This window comes from Canis aureus, chromosome 12, assembly GCF_053574225.1.
Source record: "Canis aureus isolate CA01 chromosome 12, VMU_Caureus_v.1.0, whole genome shotgun sequence".
NCBI classification, from domain to species: domain Eukaryota; kingdom Metazoa; phylum Chordata; class Mammalia; order Carnivora; family Canidae; genus Canis; species Canis aureus.
In genome coordinates this window covers 1,650,034-1,666,603 of record NC_135622.1, presented here as the reverse complement: position 1 = coordinate 1,666,603, position 16,570 = coordinate 1,650,034, and the positions used below count along the sequence as shown (strand labels likewise).

The window sequence follows — 16,570 nt, the reverse complement described above, 5'->3', positions numbered from 1 at the left end:
AAACCCAAGAGAAATGAACTGAGTTTTTCCAAAAGGGATGTGAACGTTCATAGCAACTTGATTCACGATAGCCCCAAACTGGAAAAACCCAGATGTGCATTACAAATAAGTGGACAAATTGCGACATATTTATTCAGTGAGTTCAGCAATAAAAAGAAAGAACTGTTAAAGTAAAATACGGGTAAATCTAAAAAATATAGTATTGTACAAAAGAGTACAAAATTAATGTTTCCACTTGTGACATTGAAAGGTGAGCTGTGCTGGTAGAAATTAGAACAGTGGTTGCCTTAGGTGGTCAAGGTAGGGTATTAACTGGAAAGGAGAACTTTCTGGGGTGATGGAAGTGTTTTATGTCTTCACTTGGGTGTTCCTTGTCTACATTTGTCAAAACTCATCAAATTGCGGTCATAAGGTCTGTGTATTTTACTGTTTTTAAATTATACCTCAGTAAAAAAGAATCTGACTCAGCATAGAAAGCATTGTCACAGTATCATGCCTTCTGACTAAATGCAATGATATATATGAAGCACTTAAAACAATGCCTGTGTGTCAGGCAAGAGTATTGATCTTGGTGATTATTGCTTTAGTACACTTCTGCTACCATTTTCTCTTCCTGCTTAAGCTGGTCCTATATGCACTCTTTTCTTGTGAATATTATTTTAGCGCTTATGGCCTTAGTGTGTGTCAGATTTGGGGATTCTTTTGTTGAGATGAGGTAAAGGTGAAGTTCTTGAGACAGGTAATAACTAATTTTAATTATACCCAAAGACAATTTATTTGTGTCTGGCAGGAGAAGCTCTTGAGGGAAGAGTAAAGTAGAACATTTAAAAACAAATAACTTGGGATCCCTGGGTGGCGCAGCGGTTTGGCGCCTGCCTTTGGCCCAGGGCGCGATCCTGGAGACCCGGGATCGAATCCCACATCGGGCTTCCGATGCATGGAGCCTGCTTCTCTCTCTGTGTCTCTGCCCCTCTCTCTCTCTCTCTGTGACTATCATGAATAAATAAATAAAATCTTAAAAAAAAAAAAAAAAAACAAATAACTTGAGTACATGCTTCAGAATATATTATCTGTAGCTTTTAGAAATTATTATTTCCTATTTTACAAAGAAGCTGGTTTGTGTTGCCAAGAAACCAGACCACGTCTGGAGCTTTCCTTAAGTGCAAGGGGAATTTTAAAAATAAATTGATACAGAAAAAGGAAAAACCCATTCTGGTTGATCAGAAATTAAAGCGTGTATGATGTTCTGAGTCCCATCCGCTAATAGAAGGTAACAGCTCTCAGCAAGCTTACATTTTATTGGCCAGATTACATATATTATAGCAGCATATGTGAAAGATAAGAGGGAAACACGTGCTTGATTGAGACCAAGTGATGTAGCAGGAATCAAGGGAGATATGGGAAGTGGTTTTGAAGTCTCTGACCCAAACTTAGGGCACAGTTGCGGGCTCTGCCTTTCTGTTGTATTATGCTGTCCTAGGTGGAAGAGTAGATACATAAAATGCTTATCTCTTCAAGTACTGTTCTGTAAGATGATGTGGAAAGGAGTTTTCCTATGGCAAATGCACTCTCTGGTCTCCCTTCCTTTTCCTTTCAATATAAGATCACTTTCTCTTTGCTCCTGAGACTGCCGGGAGTATTATGTTTTCTTTCAATTTATTCAGATTGCAATTCTGTTTACTTTCTATCTGGGAACAGTCTTTAGTCCCCCCGCCCCCCCGGCCCCGATACACATCCATGTAGACTCTTTGCATTCAGCCTGCCTGTCCAATCTCATAGAATGTGCACTGAGAAAACTAATTGCAGAGATAAATTGGTTCTTGATGTGCATGACTGATCAAGAGCAAAGTACCTTAATTTCAGATGCCTTCAGAGAGATTTTTTTTAAACCTTTGCTTTTAAGAGGAAGATTATAAAGTATTATCATTACTTCAGGTCAGAATTATATTGCTTTTGGTCAAAAGCTGTTGTAAGATTTACAAGATAATAGAAACAAAGTAAAGAAAAATTATAAAGATCAAAGCAATTCAAAATTAAAGTGAATTTGAGTGTAAGCATAGGTATGATTTTAGAGTAAAAAAGACCTCACACCATACATCATTTATGTCTTTTTTTAAAACTATAACTTCTAAAATAGCTTTAGTTTTCTTTAATTTTAGGGAAAACAAGAGACTTGAGTAGTCATTTGAGGGTGTTGTCCCCAGTTGGATACAAACTGTTTCAGTGATTTGTGATTTGTCCCAGATATAAAGTAGGGTGATTTGGAGGTAATAATGGAAAGTCCTGCAGCGTATACTAGGTACCGGCCTTGGCTGCTGATAATTTCCAAACCTGTATGTTATAACTCTGGCTCCCTTCCTTGTCTATAGACTCATATTTCTATCCAGTTGTGGAAGTTTTTACCTGGATATCTGATAGGTACCTCAGCTACTTCAGTGTGTCTCAAACTGAATTTTTAAAAAATATTTTATTTATTATTTGAGAGAGAGCAAGCAAGTGGAGGAACAGAGGGAGAAGGACAAGCAGACTCCATGTTGAGCATGAAGCTTGACTCAGGGCTTGATCTCAAGACCCTGAGATCATGACCTGAGCCGATGCTTAACTGACTGAGCCACTAAGGTGCCCCTCAAGCTGAATTTTTAAAATCTTATTTTTAAATTTCTTCTCCAATTTGTCCTTCCTTATTTCTGTATTTTGATGTATGGCTTCATTATCATCTTCTCACCATTAATCTTTACTTCTGCCCTTTCTAAACTGCCAACTCGTATTACAGCTTTTGAAATGTCTTTCAGATCTAGCCATCTACTCTATCCCCTCTGTCACTGACCAGTGTATACCCTCACTACCTGCTATTTTAAAAATTATCATTGTTATTTTGAGTGATGAATACTTCTTAAAAAAGAAATCAGACCCTTCAAAAGTTTATAAAATAAAAAATGCAATCATTTCTCTCCCGATTCTACTTCTCTCACATAACCACTGTTTCTGTTTGGTTTATATTATTGCCAGGCATTTTTTTTTTTAAGATTTTATTTATTTTTCATGAAAGACACACACACATACAGAGAGGCAGAGGGAGAAGCAGGCTCCATGCAGGGAGCCTGACATGGGACTTGATCCGGGGTCCCCAGGCTCAGGCCCTGGGCTGAAGGTGGCGCTAAACTGCTGAGCCTCCCGGGCTGCCCACCAGGCATTTTCTATGCATTTCTAAACATACAGATAAAACTATAGAAGTAATCTCATACTTTCCATCTTTTGCTTAGATGATTAAAACATACTTCTCAATGGTCTCCCTGCCATGATCCCATTTCCATACTGGCCATTGCCAGAGTTGTCTTCAAAACAGCAAAGCTACTCTGCGTAAAGATCTCTCTCCATGTTCCCTATCACCTATCAGATAAGGGCCAACCTCTTAGTATGGCATATACAGAAACCTTCATAGTCTAGGCCCTGCATCTGTCTCCAACCTTACTACTTGCCACTTTTGCTTTGCTCCTTATCTCATTATTCCCTAGATAGGTCATATCTCATCCTGTCTCCCTAGCTTTGTATATATGCTTAATCTCTTCTCTACTCATGGCAAGAATCCTGCTCATCTGTTGCCTCATTTGTAGAGGTATCTTTACCATTTTTCCCAAGCAGAAATAATGGCTCTCTCTTCTCTGTTCCTTTAGTGCCTTAATCATATCTTGGGTTTGGTTTGGTTCTGCTTGTTTTTTGGTCTGTTTATGTATCTCTTCCTTAGTTCTCCCAAAGCAGAACTCTTGTGTAACATAACATTTTATATCTGAAACTCTGCTTAGTATATAACAGGCATTCAATAAACATTTAGTAAATAGGCATGTCTGTACTTTAGACTTAATTTGCTATAAAGACCTAAGTTAAATAAAATTTTAGATCCCATCATGTTTTGGAATTTGAAGCCATTTTACTTAATATTTTGATGAGTTTTGCTTAATGTTATTTTTTTTTTTACCTTTTATGAATGGTAGTACAATTTCAGCATGAAGTTATTTCTTATAAAATAACTCAGCATTTAATGGAACACTATATAACAATTAAAACTAATGAGTTAAATCTATTTAGAGACAAGAAGAAATGTACAAGATATATTGTGAAGTAAAAAATGAGTTATGTAAAAGTTTGATCCTATGTTTAAGGATGTTGTGTGTAAAGAAATCCAGACAAATATAAATTAGATTATCCTTTTTATTTTTTTATTCTCTAATTTTTTAAAGAGTTTTTTTAGAATTAATCTTTAAAAAATTCATTCATTCATTCATTCATTCATTCATTCATTCATTCATGAAAGACACAGAAAGAGGCAGAGACATAGGCAGAGGGAAAAACAGGCTCCCGGTGAGGAGCCCAATGGGGGACTTGATCCTCAGACTCAATCCTGGCACCCTGGGATCACGCTCTGAGTGCTCAACTGCTGAGCCACACAGGCATCCCTATTTTAACTTATTTCAGAGAGTGACCGAGAGAAGAGCATGAGAGCCTGAGTGGGGGGAGGGGCAGAGGAGAGGGAGAGAGAATCTCAAGCAGGTGGGGCTGAGCATGGAACCTAACATGTGGCTCAATCTCACAACCCTGAGATCATAACCTGAGCTGAAACCAAGAGTCAGACACTCAACCAACTCAGCCCTCCAGGTGCCCCTATTCTCTAATCTTTTAATATAGTATTTCTACTCTGTAATTCTGTAATGTTTGAATTTTTTGTACAGTAAGCGTGTACTTTAAGAAGCAGAAAAAAAATCAGCCACTCTTCAGTTTTCAACCTTTTTTATTCTTTTTTTTTTAATTTTTTATTTATTTATGATAGTCACACAGAGAGAGAGAGAGAGAGAGGCAGAGACACAGGCAGAGGGAGAAGCAGGCTCCATGCACCGGGAGCCTGACATGGGATTCGATCCCGGGTCTCCAGGATTGCGCCCTGGGCCAAAGGCAGGCGCTAAACCGCTGCGCCACCCAGGGATCCCAACCTTTTTTATTCTTACTCACAGAAACATAAAGTCTAGGTAGCAGAAGTTTGTTTTGTTTTTAGTTGCCCAGAGAGTTAAAAAACTATCTTTAAGTAAAAACTGAAATATAAATATGAATTTGAGGGGATGCCTGGGTTGCCCAGCGGTTAAGCATCTGCCTTCGGCTCAAGGTGTGATCCCTAGGTCCAACATCGGGTTCCCTGCATGGAGCCTGCTTCTCCCTCTGCCTATGTCTCTGCCTCTCTGTGTCTCTCATGAATAAATAAATAAAATCTTTAAATAAATAAATAAGAATTTGAAGACATTTTAGCTATATATATCAGATCAGGTCAGTAAGTGTTTAAATGCCAGGTGCTATAGTAGAATGAGAAGGATGTAGTGTGCCAGGTGCTATAGTAGAACGTGAAGGATGTGGTTTCTATTGTGTAGTAACTTACAGCTCATGGTGGGTAGCAGAAATTACGAGTAGCAGTTTGTGAAGGAGATAAAATAAGTTATAAACCATCCTATAGGGATCCCTGGGTGGCGCAGTGGTTTAGCGCCTGCCTTTGGCCCAGAGCATGATCCTGGAGTCCCTGGATCGAGTCCCACATCAGGCTCCCTGTGTGGAGTCTGCTTCTCCCTCTGCCTGTGTCTCTGCCTCTCTCTCTCTCTGTGTCTCTCATGAATAAATAAATAAAATCTTAAAAAAAAAAAATTAACCATTCTATAATTAACCATTTTAAAGATACTTTCTTTAAACTGAAATTTTTCCCTTGTATTTTGAGGGTGAAACTTTATTTCAGTGTTTTATTAGAAACTGAAAAATAAGAATTGCTTTGTTTTAAGGTCAAATTGAAAAGGACATTTGCTTATAAGTAAGACATAATGAAAAATAACATAACATAAGGAAGATTTTTTTAATGATTAAATAGCAAAGATTTTAAAATATAAATGCCTGAAGTATCAATTTCTAGTAAGCATGCTATTTGTTTGATTAGTATATAAATTGTCACGTAGATCATTAAAAAGTGAAAATATATACTTGATGTTCAAAAGAGTATTTTCTTGACCTAGTAAGCTGATATTTTCTCTAAGTTTTGCTGAATAACTGTTAACTGAATATATTTTGCTGATTGTTTGCTAAGTGACTACCAAGATAGGTTTAGATTAAAGCTTCAGGGTTCTAAAACTCATTGAAGATAATTTGGGATACTTTGTCTCCTCTACCTGTAAAGTGAAACAGAATTTTAATAGAAAGAGCTTGGTTTATGGATTAAAACAATTTTCTTGTAAAAATGAGATAATTCATGATGGAGATTCCATTGTGATGGCTGCATTTTTAAAATTATTTTTTATTTTTATTTTTTATTTTTTGCTTCCTACTGAAGAAGCTCTTAGTGCACTTGCTAAGAACATAAGGAGTCATGTCAGAGGTCAGCTATTTGAGTCCATTTTCCCACAGCTGCCTGGTGCGAGTGATCTTTTACTGTGTTTTAAAAAAATGGGCAAGGATTAGAGAGGATTAGAAAGAATATTACCCTCCTGAATATAGGCCCAAGGCACTAAGGGGAGAGAACCCAACCAGGCAGCAAATGGGCTTTGCTTGACCAGGACACAACCTCTGCTGCATTCCTTTAAGAAACTGAATGGGAAATGTTAAGTCCCCAAACTGGATTAGTAAATAATCTCATAGCTTGTGACATCTGCTAAAATAAATTGATGAGCAAACTGCATTCTTACACTTTGAGGAGAGAGCCAGAGACATCAAGATTAAGAGTAACTATTCTTTTTTCTCCCCAGCTTTATTGAGGCATAGGAGTAAGAGCAATTAAAAATAGGCATTAAGCTCAGTGAGTGTTGGAAAGACACATTTCATAAAAAAAAGAAAATATTATTTTAGATATATTCATACAGTACACACATATATATTGATTAATAACCAGAGGCTCAATTTTGAAACCACTACACTTTTTTGTTTCTTCCTGCTTGTAGCAGTTTGACAAAGTGTTTCACAAATTTAAGCTCCAATGTATGTTATTTATTTCCTTAGTTTGTGTCACAACCTGAGGAACTCAGAATTTGGAAGTGTGAGAATATATCATTTACAACACTTCTCAGGAGTCTCTCTTTCTATATTTTATAGCTTAAGTTAATGTGGTTTGGACCTCAGGATACATACTTTGGTATCAAATTATGTAGAACCAAACAGGTTGTTTCAAACCAGTCAAGTAGGGGAAATGTACTCTGGTCTTAGTCTTTGGAGGAAATATTTAGCTAACTAAATATTTTCTGAAAAGTTTTAAGTTACCACTTTAATAGTAAAGATGATGTACAAGTGGTGAATTCTGCATCTTTCTTTATGTAATTAGTACATTTGACTGTACTGCTTTTGTTATGGATTATAATATTAAGGCAAGTATTCAAGAATTTAAGATATTATTTAATTTCGTATGTGAATAAGAATTGATAGGCTAGAACTTCTTTTTTTTAAAAATATTACATTTATTTATTCATAAGAGACACAGAAAGACAGGCAGAAACACAGGCAGAGGGAGAAGCAGGCTCCATGCAGGGAGCCCAATGTGAGACTCGATCCCTGGATCCAGGATCATGCCCTGAGCCAAAGGCAGACAAAGGCAGATGTTCAACCACTGAGCCACCCAGGTGTCCTAGGCTATAACTTCTTTAACAGGCACACTCACTAATTCCTTGAATGTGTATTGTGCAATGCTTTCTTAGCCTTGTTCAAGTTGGCGTACAACAGCCCTCTGTGTCCCCACCCAACTGTCCAATCTGTTCATCCACATTTTATGCATCTTTATGGATCAATTCAAATCCCAGATTCCATCAAGTGGTTTATTTTCAGCTCCTATATCATAAGTAATACCTCCTAAATGTATAGTTACCATATGACCCAGCACTTCTATTCCTGGATCTATACCCAAGAGAGATGAAAACATATGTTCACATTAAAAGTACATGAATCTTTATCGCAGCATTATTCACAATAGCCAAAAGTGAAAACAATCAATTGTTCATCCAATAATAAATGGATAAACAAATGTGGTATATCCATATAATGAAATATTATTCAGCCACAAAGAGGAATGAGGTACTCGTATATGATATAATATGGACATACCTTCACACACTATGCTGAGTGAAAGAAACCAGTTATAATAGACCATATATTATATGATTTTTTAAAAAATTTATGTGATTCTTTTTGCATGAAATAACCAGACCATATATTATATGATTTTTAAAAATTTATGTGATTCTTTTTGCATGAAATAACCAGAACAGGCAAATCTGTAGAAATGCAAAGTACATTAGTGGTTGCTTAGGGGGAATGGGAATTAGAGGGTAATGACTAACGAGGATGGAGATTCTTTTTGCAGTGATGAAAATGTTCTAAAATTGACTGTGGTGATGGTTGTATAAACCATTAAAAAAAATAAGAATAAAAAAATAAAAACCATTGAGTTATATACATTTATTTGGTTGTATACTTTAAATGGGTAAATTGTAAAGTATGAATTATATCTCAATAAAGCTGTTATAAAAAAGTTTAAAAATTTATATCTTTTATCCAAATTATTTTTTTTTTAAAGATTTTATTTTATTTACTCATGAGAGATACAGAGAGAGAGAGAGAAGCAGAGACACAGGCAGAAGAAGAAGCAGGTTCCATGCAGGGAACCCGACGCGGAACTCGATCCCAGGACTCCAGGATCATGCCCTGGGCTGCAGGCTGTGCTAAACTGCTGCGCCACCGGGGCTACCCTATCCAAATTCTTATATATACACTGTTTATACCTCTAATAAAGCACTCAACATAGTCTTGTTATAATTAGTAACTTAAGAAATCTGCCTTTCTCGGGGCACTTGGGCGGCTGTCAGGTAAGCATCTTCTTTCTGCTCAGATCATGATCTCAGGGTCCTGAGATCCTGCATCAGGCTCCCTGTTCAGCAGAGAACCTGCTTCTCCTGCTCCTACCCCCTGCTTGTGCATTCTCTCTCAAATAATAAAATAAAATCTTTAAAAAAAAAAAAAAGAAATCTTTCTCATTATGTTAGGAAGCTCCAGAGAATCTGGCATTTCCTAACAAGCATAGTGCTTTGCACTCAGTAAATATTAGTCTAATTGAACTTATTCACAATTGAGTTCCTCCACCTGTAAAATGGGAATAAGGAAAAAGAAAGTCACCACAAATGTTCCAAAATTGTATTTTAGATCTTTATACTTAATTCTCTTTTGGAAAAATAATATTTACTCTCACATTATTTCCTCAGCTGAGTTTCCATTTTGTATTTAGCAGAGTTATACATAAACTATTTAGCACCTTATTTTTGCCTTTAGGAATATTCTGATCTTTGGAATTTGCATATAAGCATTTTATACACATTATCAGTGTGACCCTTTTGTCATCTCAACTAGCTTAATGTTTGTTTTTTTAAATCAAACTGATTTTATAAAATTCGTATCTACATTTTTGTGAATGTTTGAGCTTAACATAATTTTTCATTTTCTTGTGGTGTGTCTTTGTGTGTGTTATCTTTCTAGTATTTACTAGAGATGAAAAGTCTAATTTTACCTCCAGAACACATTCTGAAACGAGGGGATAGTGAAGCAATCGCCTATGCTTTCTTCCATCTTCAGCACTGGAAGAGAATAGAAGGTGCTCTTAACCTGTTACAGTGTACATGGGAAGGCAGTAAGTATTCTTTTCCAAATGTACCACTAATGTCTTGGACTGTTATTGCATTCCCAGGCAGCCTTTCTAAATGAGATTGTCTGAGTGTCCCGAAGTATTGTTGTTCAGATTTTTTTCAAAGTGAACTCAGAGGTGTTTATTTGGTTTATTGGTAGGAGAAATACTTCATGTACTTATTGATGCTACATTTAGGAAAAGCAAAATGAGAAACTATTACAGTATTTTGCCATGTATTCATTTAAATGACATGTTTGTAAGGACAGGAAATGAAACTTACATCCCTTAATTTATAAGCTTTTTAATGTGGTTGAGTTATTCTAATATTTTTTAAATTGGACTTTTGGTTTTTTTTCAGATATATACATCATGAAACTATTTTCCTCACAACTAATATCAACTCTTGTTCTTTTTTTTTAAAATATATTTTTTATTGTGGTAATATACACATAACATAAAAGGTACTATTTTAACCATTTAATTTTTTTAACCATTTAATTTAAAAAATTTTTTTATTACTTTTAAAAGATTTTATTTTTAAGTAATTTCCACACCCACTGTGGGGCTCAAACTCAGAACCCGAGATCAAGTCTCACACTCTGCCAACTGAGTCAGCCAGGCCCTCCTGTTTAAAACTGTTTTAACAGTTTTAAAATTTACAGTTCAGTGGTAGTATGTACATTCACATTGTTGTGCCACCGTCACCATCATCTATCCCTAGAACTTTTTCATCATCCCAAACTGAAATTCTATATCCATTAGCCAATGACTCCCCATGCTTCCCCTCTCTCCAGCCCCTGGTAACCATTCTATCTTCTGTATGAGTTTGGCTAGTGTAGGTATCATATAGTATTTATCTCATTAAATCAGTCTTACTTCTCTTAATGTTGTAGCATGTGTCAGAAAATCATTCCTTTTTAGGGTTGAATAATATCCCATTGTATGTAATATACTTTGTTTATACATTCATCTGTCAATGAACATTTGGGCTATTTCCACCTTTTTGGCTATTATGAATAATCCTGCTATAAACATGGGTATTACAAGTATTTGTTCAAGTTCCTGCTTTCATTTCTTTTGGGTATATACTTAGAAGTGGAACCAGTAAATTATATAATTCTGCATTTAATTTTATGAGGAACTGTCAGTATTTTCTATGGCAGCTGTACCATTTTATATTCTACCAACAATGCACAAGGGTTTCACTTTCTCTATATCCTTGGCAACATTTGTTTCTCTCTTTTTTTTAAATAATAGCCATACTAATGGATATGAAGTGGTATCTCATTGTGGTTTTGATTTGCATTTTCCTGATAATCAGTGTTGTTGAACATTTTTTTATGCACTAATTGGTCATTTGTATATCTTCTTTGGAGAACTATATTGTTATTCAACAATAACAGATCTCTTATTTGTCACTTCTTAAAATCACTTAGAAAATGAAAAAGCTTAATCAAAATATTTTGTCAGTTGAATTTTTATGATTATCTTGGAAAGTACACTTCTGCTGTCAATAAAAATTCAAGAATAAATTCAATACACATTAACTAGAATTGGTTTAACCCCCTCAGTTCCTAATACTGAGGCACCTTGGGGCATTGTAGCAAATTCACAAGAGTGCCAAGGGATATTTAAAAATTTCAGTGGAAACACAGCAATACTCATGTCAGTCAGGCATCATTCAAACTGTTAGTTCTGGGATCCCTGGGTGGCGCAGCGGTTTGGCGCCTGCCTTTGGCCCAGGGCGCGATCCTGGAGACCCGGGATCGAATCCCACGTCGGGCTCCCGATGCATGGAGCCTGCTTCTCCCTCTGCCTGTGTCTCTGCCTCTCTCTCTTTCTCTCTCTGTGACTATCATAAATAAATAAAAAATAAAAAATAAAAATAAATTAAAAAAAAACTGTTAGTTCTGAATAGTTCAAGGTTTCACTATTAGGTGGCTCTCCATTTTCTATTTCTTTTGATGTCATAGCTTTACAAAGCTGGATTTTTCTTAGTTGCTATGATTATTTTTTTTTAAGATTTTATTTATTTATTCATGAGTGACAGAGAGAGAGAGAGGCGGAGACACAGGCAGAAGGAGAAGCAGGGAGCCCAACGTGGGACTCTATTCTGGGACTCAAGGATCATGCCTTGGACCAAAGGCAGGCACTAAACCGCTGAGCCACCCAGGGATCCCCTAGTTGCTATGATTAAAAGAAGTACCACCGAAAAACAAAAATCAGTGTGGAGCAGGAAATGAGGATGGTCGTGTCAAATTCCAAGGTTTGAGAAGTTATGTATAACCCAACAGGTACATACATCCCATTAGTAAGAAAAGGTGGTTGTTTAAAAATGAAATAATTAGCGGTACCTGGCTGGCTTGATCAGTAAAGTGTGCGACTCTTGATCTTGGGGTTGTGAGTTCAAGCCCTACATTGGATATAAGATTACTTGAGAAAATAAAATCTTTAAAAACATGAAATAATTATTTTTCCCTTTAATTTATATGTTTTGTTTTTGTTTTTTCAAATCAGTGCTAAGTTGTTAGGACATAAGCCTTTAAAGTTGTTTGGACCCACTACTTAAATAGAATTGTTAGGTATTTGGGAACCACCATCTTCCAGTAATTCGCCAAAATGACCAACACAAAGGGAAAGAGGAGAGGTACCCGCTATATGTTCTCTAGGCCTTTTAGAAAACATGGAGTTGTTCCTTTGGCCACATACATGCAAATCTATAAGAAAGATGATATTGTGGACATCAAGGGAATGGGCACTGTTCAAAAAGGAATGCCCCACAAATGTTACCATGGCAAAACTGGAAGAGTCTACAGTGTTACTCAGCATGCTGTTGGCATTGTTGTAAACAAACAAGTTAAGGGCAAGATCCTTGCCGAGAGAATTAATGTCCGCATTGAGCATATTAAACACTCAAAGAGCCGAGATAGCTTCCTGAAGCATGTGAAGGAAAATGATCAGAAAAAAAAGGAAGCCAAAGAGAAAGGTACTTGGGTCCAACTGAAGCGCCAGCCTGCCCCACTCAAAGAAGCACACTTTGTGAGAACCAATGGAAAGGAGCCTGAACTGCTGGAACCCATTCCCTATGAATTCATGGCATGATAACTGTAAAGAAAATAAAAGACCTCAGGATTGTAAAAAAAAAAAAAAAAAAAAAAAAAAAATCGTTAGGTATTTCTTTCAGCCTAGGGGCATCATAAAAAATTTGAGGCATGAAGCCTTGAAACAAGAGAATTTGGGAACCTCTGCATTAACCACGTGCTAGAGGTCAGACAGTGTGCTTGTCACTGACAATATGCAGGTTAATGAAATTGGGACTGCTAACACTAGGAGTAGAATGTCTTTGGGTAATTAAACTTCCTTTTGCTTTTTCTCTAGTAGTCTATAAGCTCCTCAAAGGCAAGTCCTCTATCTCATTGCCTTTATGTGTCTTCAGTGCCTACAGTTCTGCCTGGCACATAGGAGGTCTTCAACAAATATGTGACTTACTCTGTATTTTGTAAATAATCTTTTTATGAATGATTTCCTAGTGTTACCACTGATTTACTTTGGGCAAATCCCTACTTTTTACTGTGGCAGAAAAGTTCATATATTTTTTTAAGATTTTATTTATTTATCCGTGAGAGACACAGAAAGAGAGAGAGACAGAGACACAGGCAGAGGCAGAAGCAAGTTTTGTGCAGGAGCTCGACGCGAGACTCAATTCCGGGTCTCCAGGATCAGGCCCTGGGCCGAAGGCGGCGCTAATCCACTGGGCCACCTGGGCTGCCCCAAAGTTCATATTTTGACAAAAGTTTATAGAGCTAAGCATTAAAGGAAAAACAAAAAACTTATCACAATTTTGGTGAATACTTAGCTAGTTGAGTAGGTAATAAAGATTCCTTCTTTAAGAAGTCTGCAAGAGGGGTGCCTGGGTGGCTCAGTCAGTTAAGCTGCTGCCTTCAGCTCAGGTCATGATCCCAGAGTCCTGGGATCATGTCCCATATCAAGCTGTGTTGGGCTCCCTGCTCAGCAAGGAGTCTGCTTCTCCCTCTACCCCTACTCATACTTTCTCTCTCTCTCACTTGCTCACTCAAATTTAAAAAAAAAAAAAAATTTTGCAAGAGCTGATGATAATCTAGATAGGTAAACTTTTTCTGTAAAGAGCCAAATGGTATTTATTTATTTATTTATTTATTTATTTTATTTATTATTATTTTTTTAACAGTGTGGTTTCTTTTTTTTTTTTAATTTTCTTTTTTTTTTTTTTTTGTAATTATTTATGATAGTCACACACACACAGAGAGAGAGAGGCAGAGACACAGGCAGAGGGAGAAGCAGGCTCCATGCACCGGGAGCCCGATGTGGGATTCGATCCCGGGTCTCCAGGATCGCGCCCTAGGCCAAAGGCAGGCGCCAAACCGCTGCGCCACCCAGGGATCCCTGGTATTTAGCCTTTGCAGCCATAGTCTCTGTTATAGCTACCCGACTCTTATAGCATGAAAGTAGCCTTACATAATATAATGAAGAAATGGTTTTAATATCTGTATTCTAATAAAATTTTACTTATAAATATATGGGATGTCTGGGTGGCTCAATGGTTGAGTATCTGCCTTTGGCTCGGGGCATGATCCCAGGATCCTGGGATTGAGTTCCACATTGGGCTCCTTGCAAGGAGCCTGCTTCTCCCTCTGCCTGTGTCTCTGCCTCACTCTCTCTCTCTCTGTCTCTGTGTGTGTGTGTGTGTCTCTCATGAACAAATAAAATAAAATCTTTAAAAATACATATATAAATAGTGGTCTAGGTCTGGCCAAAGGGCAATGCTTTGGTGGGCAATGCTTTGGTGGCCTCTGATCTAAATTAAATTCTGCTCATAGAAAATTTGGTGATACCTAACAGGTAAAGTTAGGAGCCATTGGGAAATCTTGTAGGTTGTCAGGAATTATGGTCACAACAGTGATACATGTTGCAATTTTATAAAGATTCCTGGAAGAAAAGGAATACATACCCACAGAGTCAAGTTTGTTGTGTTTATAGTGAGGAGACGGAGGCAAGAAGGACCCAGCCAGCCTTATTACCCACTACTCCCTTTAGTTTTATTTCAGCCAGACCATTCACTATTTTCTAAATAAATCTTACTCTTCCCCTTATTCCTTCTTTTGCTTACTTTGTTTCTTTCCTCTGAAAGGTATCTCTAAGAAAATTAATAAATGCTATGTGAAAATTTTATAAAAATATGTCTCCAAAGTAGCTTTGATCTACAGTATGGGATAAAAGTCAGTCTGAATGGAATGTCAACGTATGTATTTTTTTCCCTCAGCTTTTCGAATGATTCCATATCCACTAGAAAAAGGCCATCTATTTTACCCTTATCCAAGCTGCACAGAGACTGCTGATAGAGAGCTATTACCTAGTAAGTAAATATTCTAGTTTTCCTAAACTTAAAAGTAAGATGGTGCTTCATAGTATTTTCTCATAGTAAAAGTGCCTTTGGTTGAAATTCAGGATACTGTTTAAAATACTATTTTAGTCATTTCTTGGATGTAGTTGTATAATTCCATTCATTTCCTGACATTTTTGGGATAAAATGCTGTGAGATACAATGAGAACACAAAAATTGAAGACATTAAAAAGAGCAGTCATCTTACAAACATTTGAAGAAGAAATAATACCAATCCTTCACAAATTCTTTTCAAAAAAGAAATGAACACTTCTCAGCTTATTCTGTGAGACCAGTATTATCCTGATACCGAAACCAAAGGCATTACAAGAAAACTATAGAATGATATCCCTCATGACTATAGACACAAACATGTTCATTTTTTTTAAATTTTTTTAAATTTATTTATGATAGTCACACACACCGAGAGAGAGAGAGAGAGAGAGAGAGGCAGAGACATAGGCAGAGGGAGAAGCAGGCTCCAATGCACCGGGAGCCCGACGTGGGATTCGATCCCAGGTCTCCAGGGTCGAGCCCTGGGCCAAAGGCAGGCGCCAAACCGCTGTGCCACCCAGGGATCCCTTTTTTATTTATTTTTTTTAATTTTTTTTAAATTTATTTATGATAGTCACACAGAGAGAGAGAGAGAGAGATACAAACATGTTCAACAAAATACTAGCCAACTGAATCCAAATACATATAAAAAGGATTATGCTCCATGAGCAAGTGGGACTTACCTCACAAATGCAAGTGGTTTAACTTTTGAAAAGGCATTGCATCGTGTTAAGAGAGTAAATGACAATGGATGCAGAAAAAGCAACTGCCAAAAATCCAACACCCATTCATGGTAAAAATTTTGAACAAAGTAGGAATAAAAGAGAATTTCCTTAACCTGATAAAGAGCATCTACTAAAACCCCATAGCTAACAGCATACTTAATAATGATTTTATGATTTAAACACTGAATACTTTCTCCCTAAGATAAAGAATAAGGCAAGGATATCTGCTCTCCCCACTTCTCTTCAGTGTTGTACTAGAGATCTTAGTGCAGTCAAGCCAGGATAAAAAAGGCATTCATGTTGGAAAGGAAGAAGAAAAACTGTCTTTATTCACAGATGACATCATAATATAGGAAATCTTAAGAAATTCAAAAAATACTATTAGATCTAATAAACAAGTTCAGCAAGGTTGCAGGATATGATATCAGCATATAAAACTCAGTTGCAAGTGTATATACTAGCAGTGAAGAATCAGTCCAAAAATGAAATTTAGAAAGCATTTCTAATCACAGTAGCATCGAAAAGAGCAACCAATTTAGGAATAATTTAACAAAAGAAATACGTGGCTTATATATTAAAAACTACTTAATTTGCTGGGAGAAATTAAAGAAAATCTAAGTAAATAAGGAGACATTCCATGTTTATTGATTGGAAGACCCAATATTATTTATATGGCAATTTTCTCCAAAC

General features: G+C 36.6%; 1 protein-coding gene and 1 pseudogene across 13 annotated transcripts in view; both read left to right on the top strand.

The window, feature by feature from the left end:
• The window catches only part of ST7L (suppression of tumorigenicity 7 like), an 87,862-nt gene that overhangs the window by 46,643 nt on the left and 24,649 nt on the right, over window positions 1-16,570 (top strand). For 12 of the 13 annotated variants that reach the window (XM_077916110.1, XM_077916105.1, XM_077916109.1 and 9 more), the window contains 2 exons: window positions 9,535-9,685; window positions 14,982-15,074. In XM_077916110.1, the coding sequence (XP_077772236.1) occupies window positions 9,535-9,685; window positions 14,982-15,074 (244 nt within the window). Of the gene's footprint in view, window positions 1-8,581; window positions 9,136-9,534; window positions 9,686-14,981; window positions 15,075-16,570 lie in introns of those variants that run through there. The other variant, XM_077916111.1, reaches the window with a different exon arrangement.
• On the top strand, window positions 11,771-13,890 carry LOC144324782 (large ribosomal subunit protein eL21 pseudogene; annotated as a pseudogene).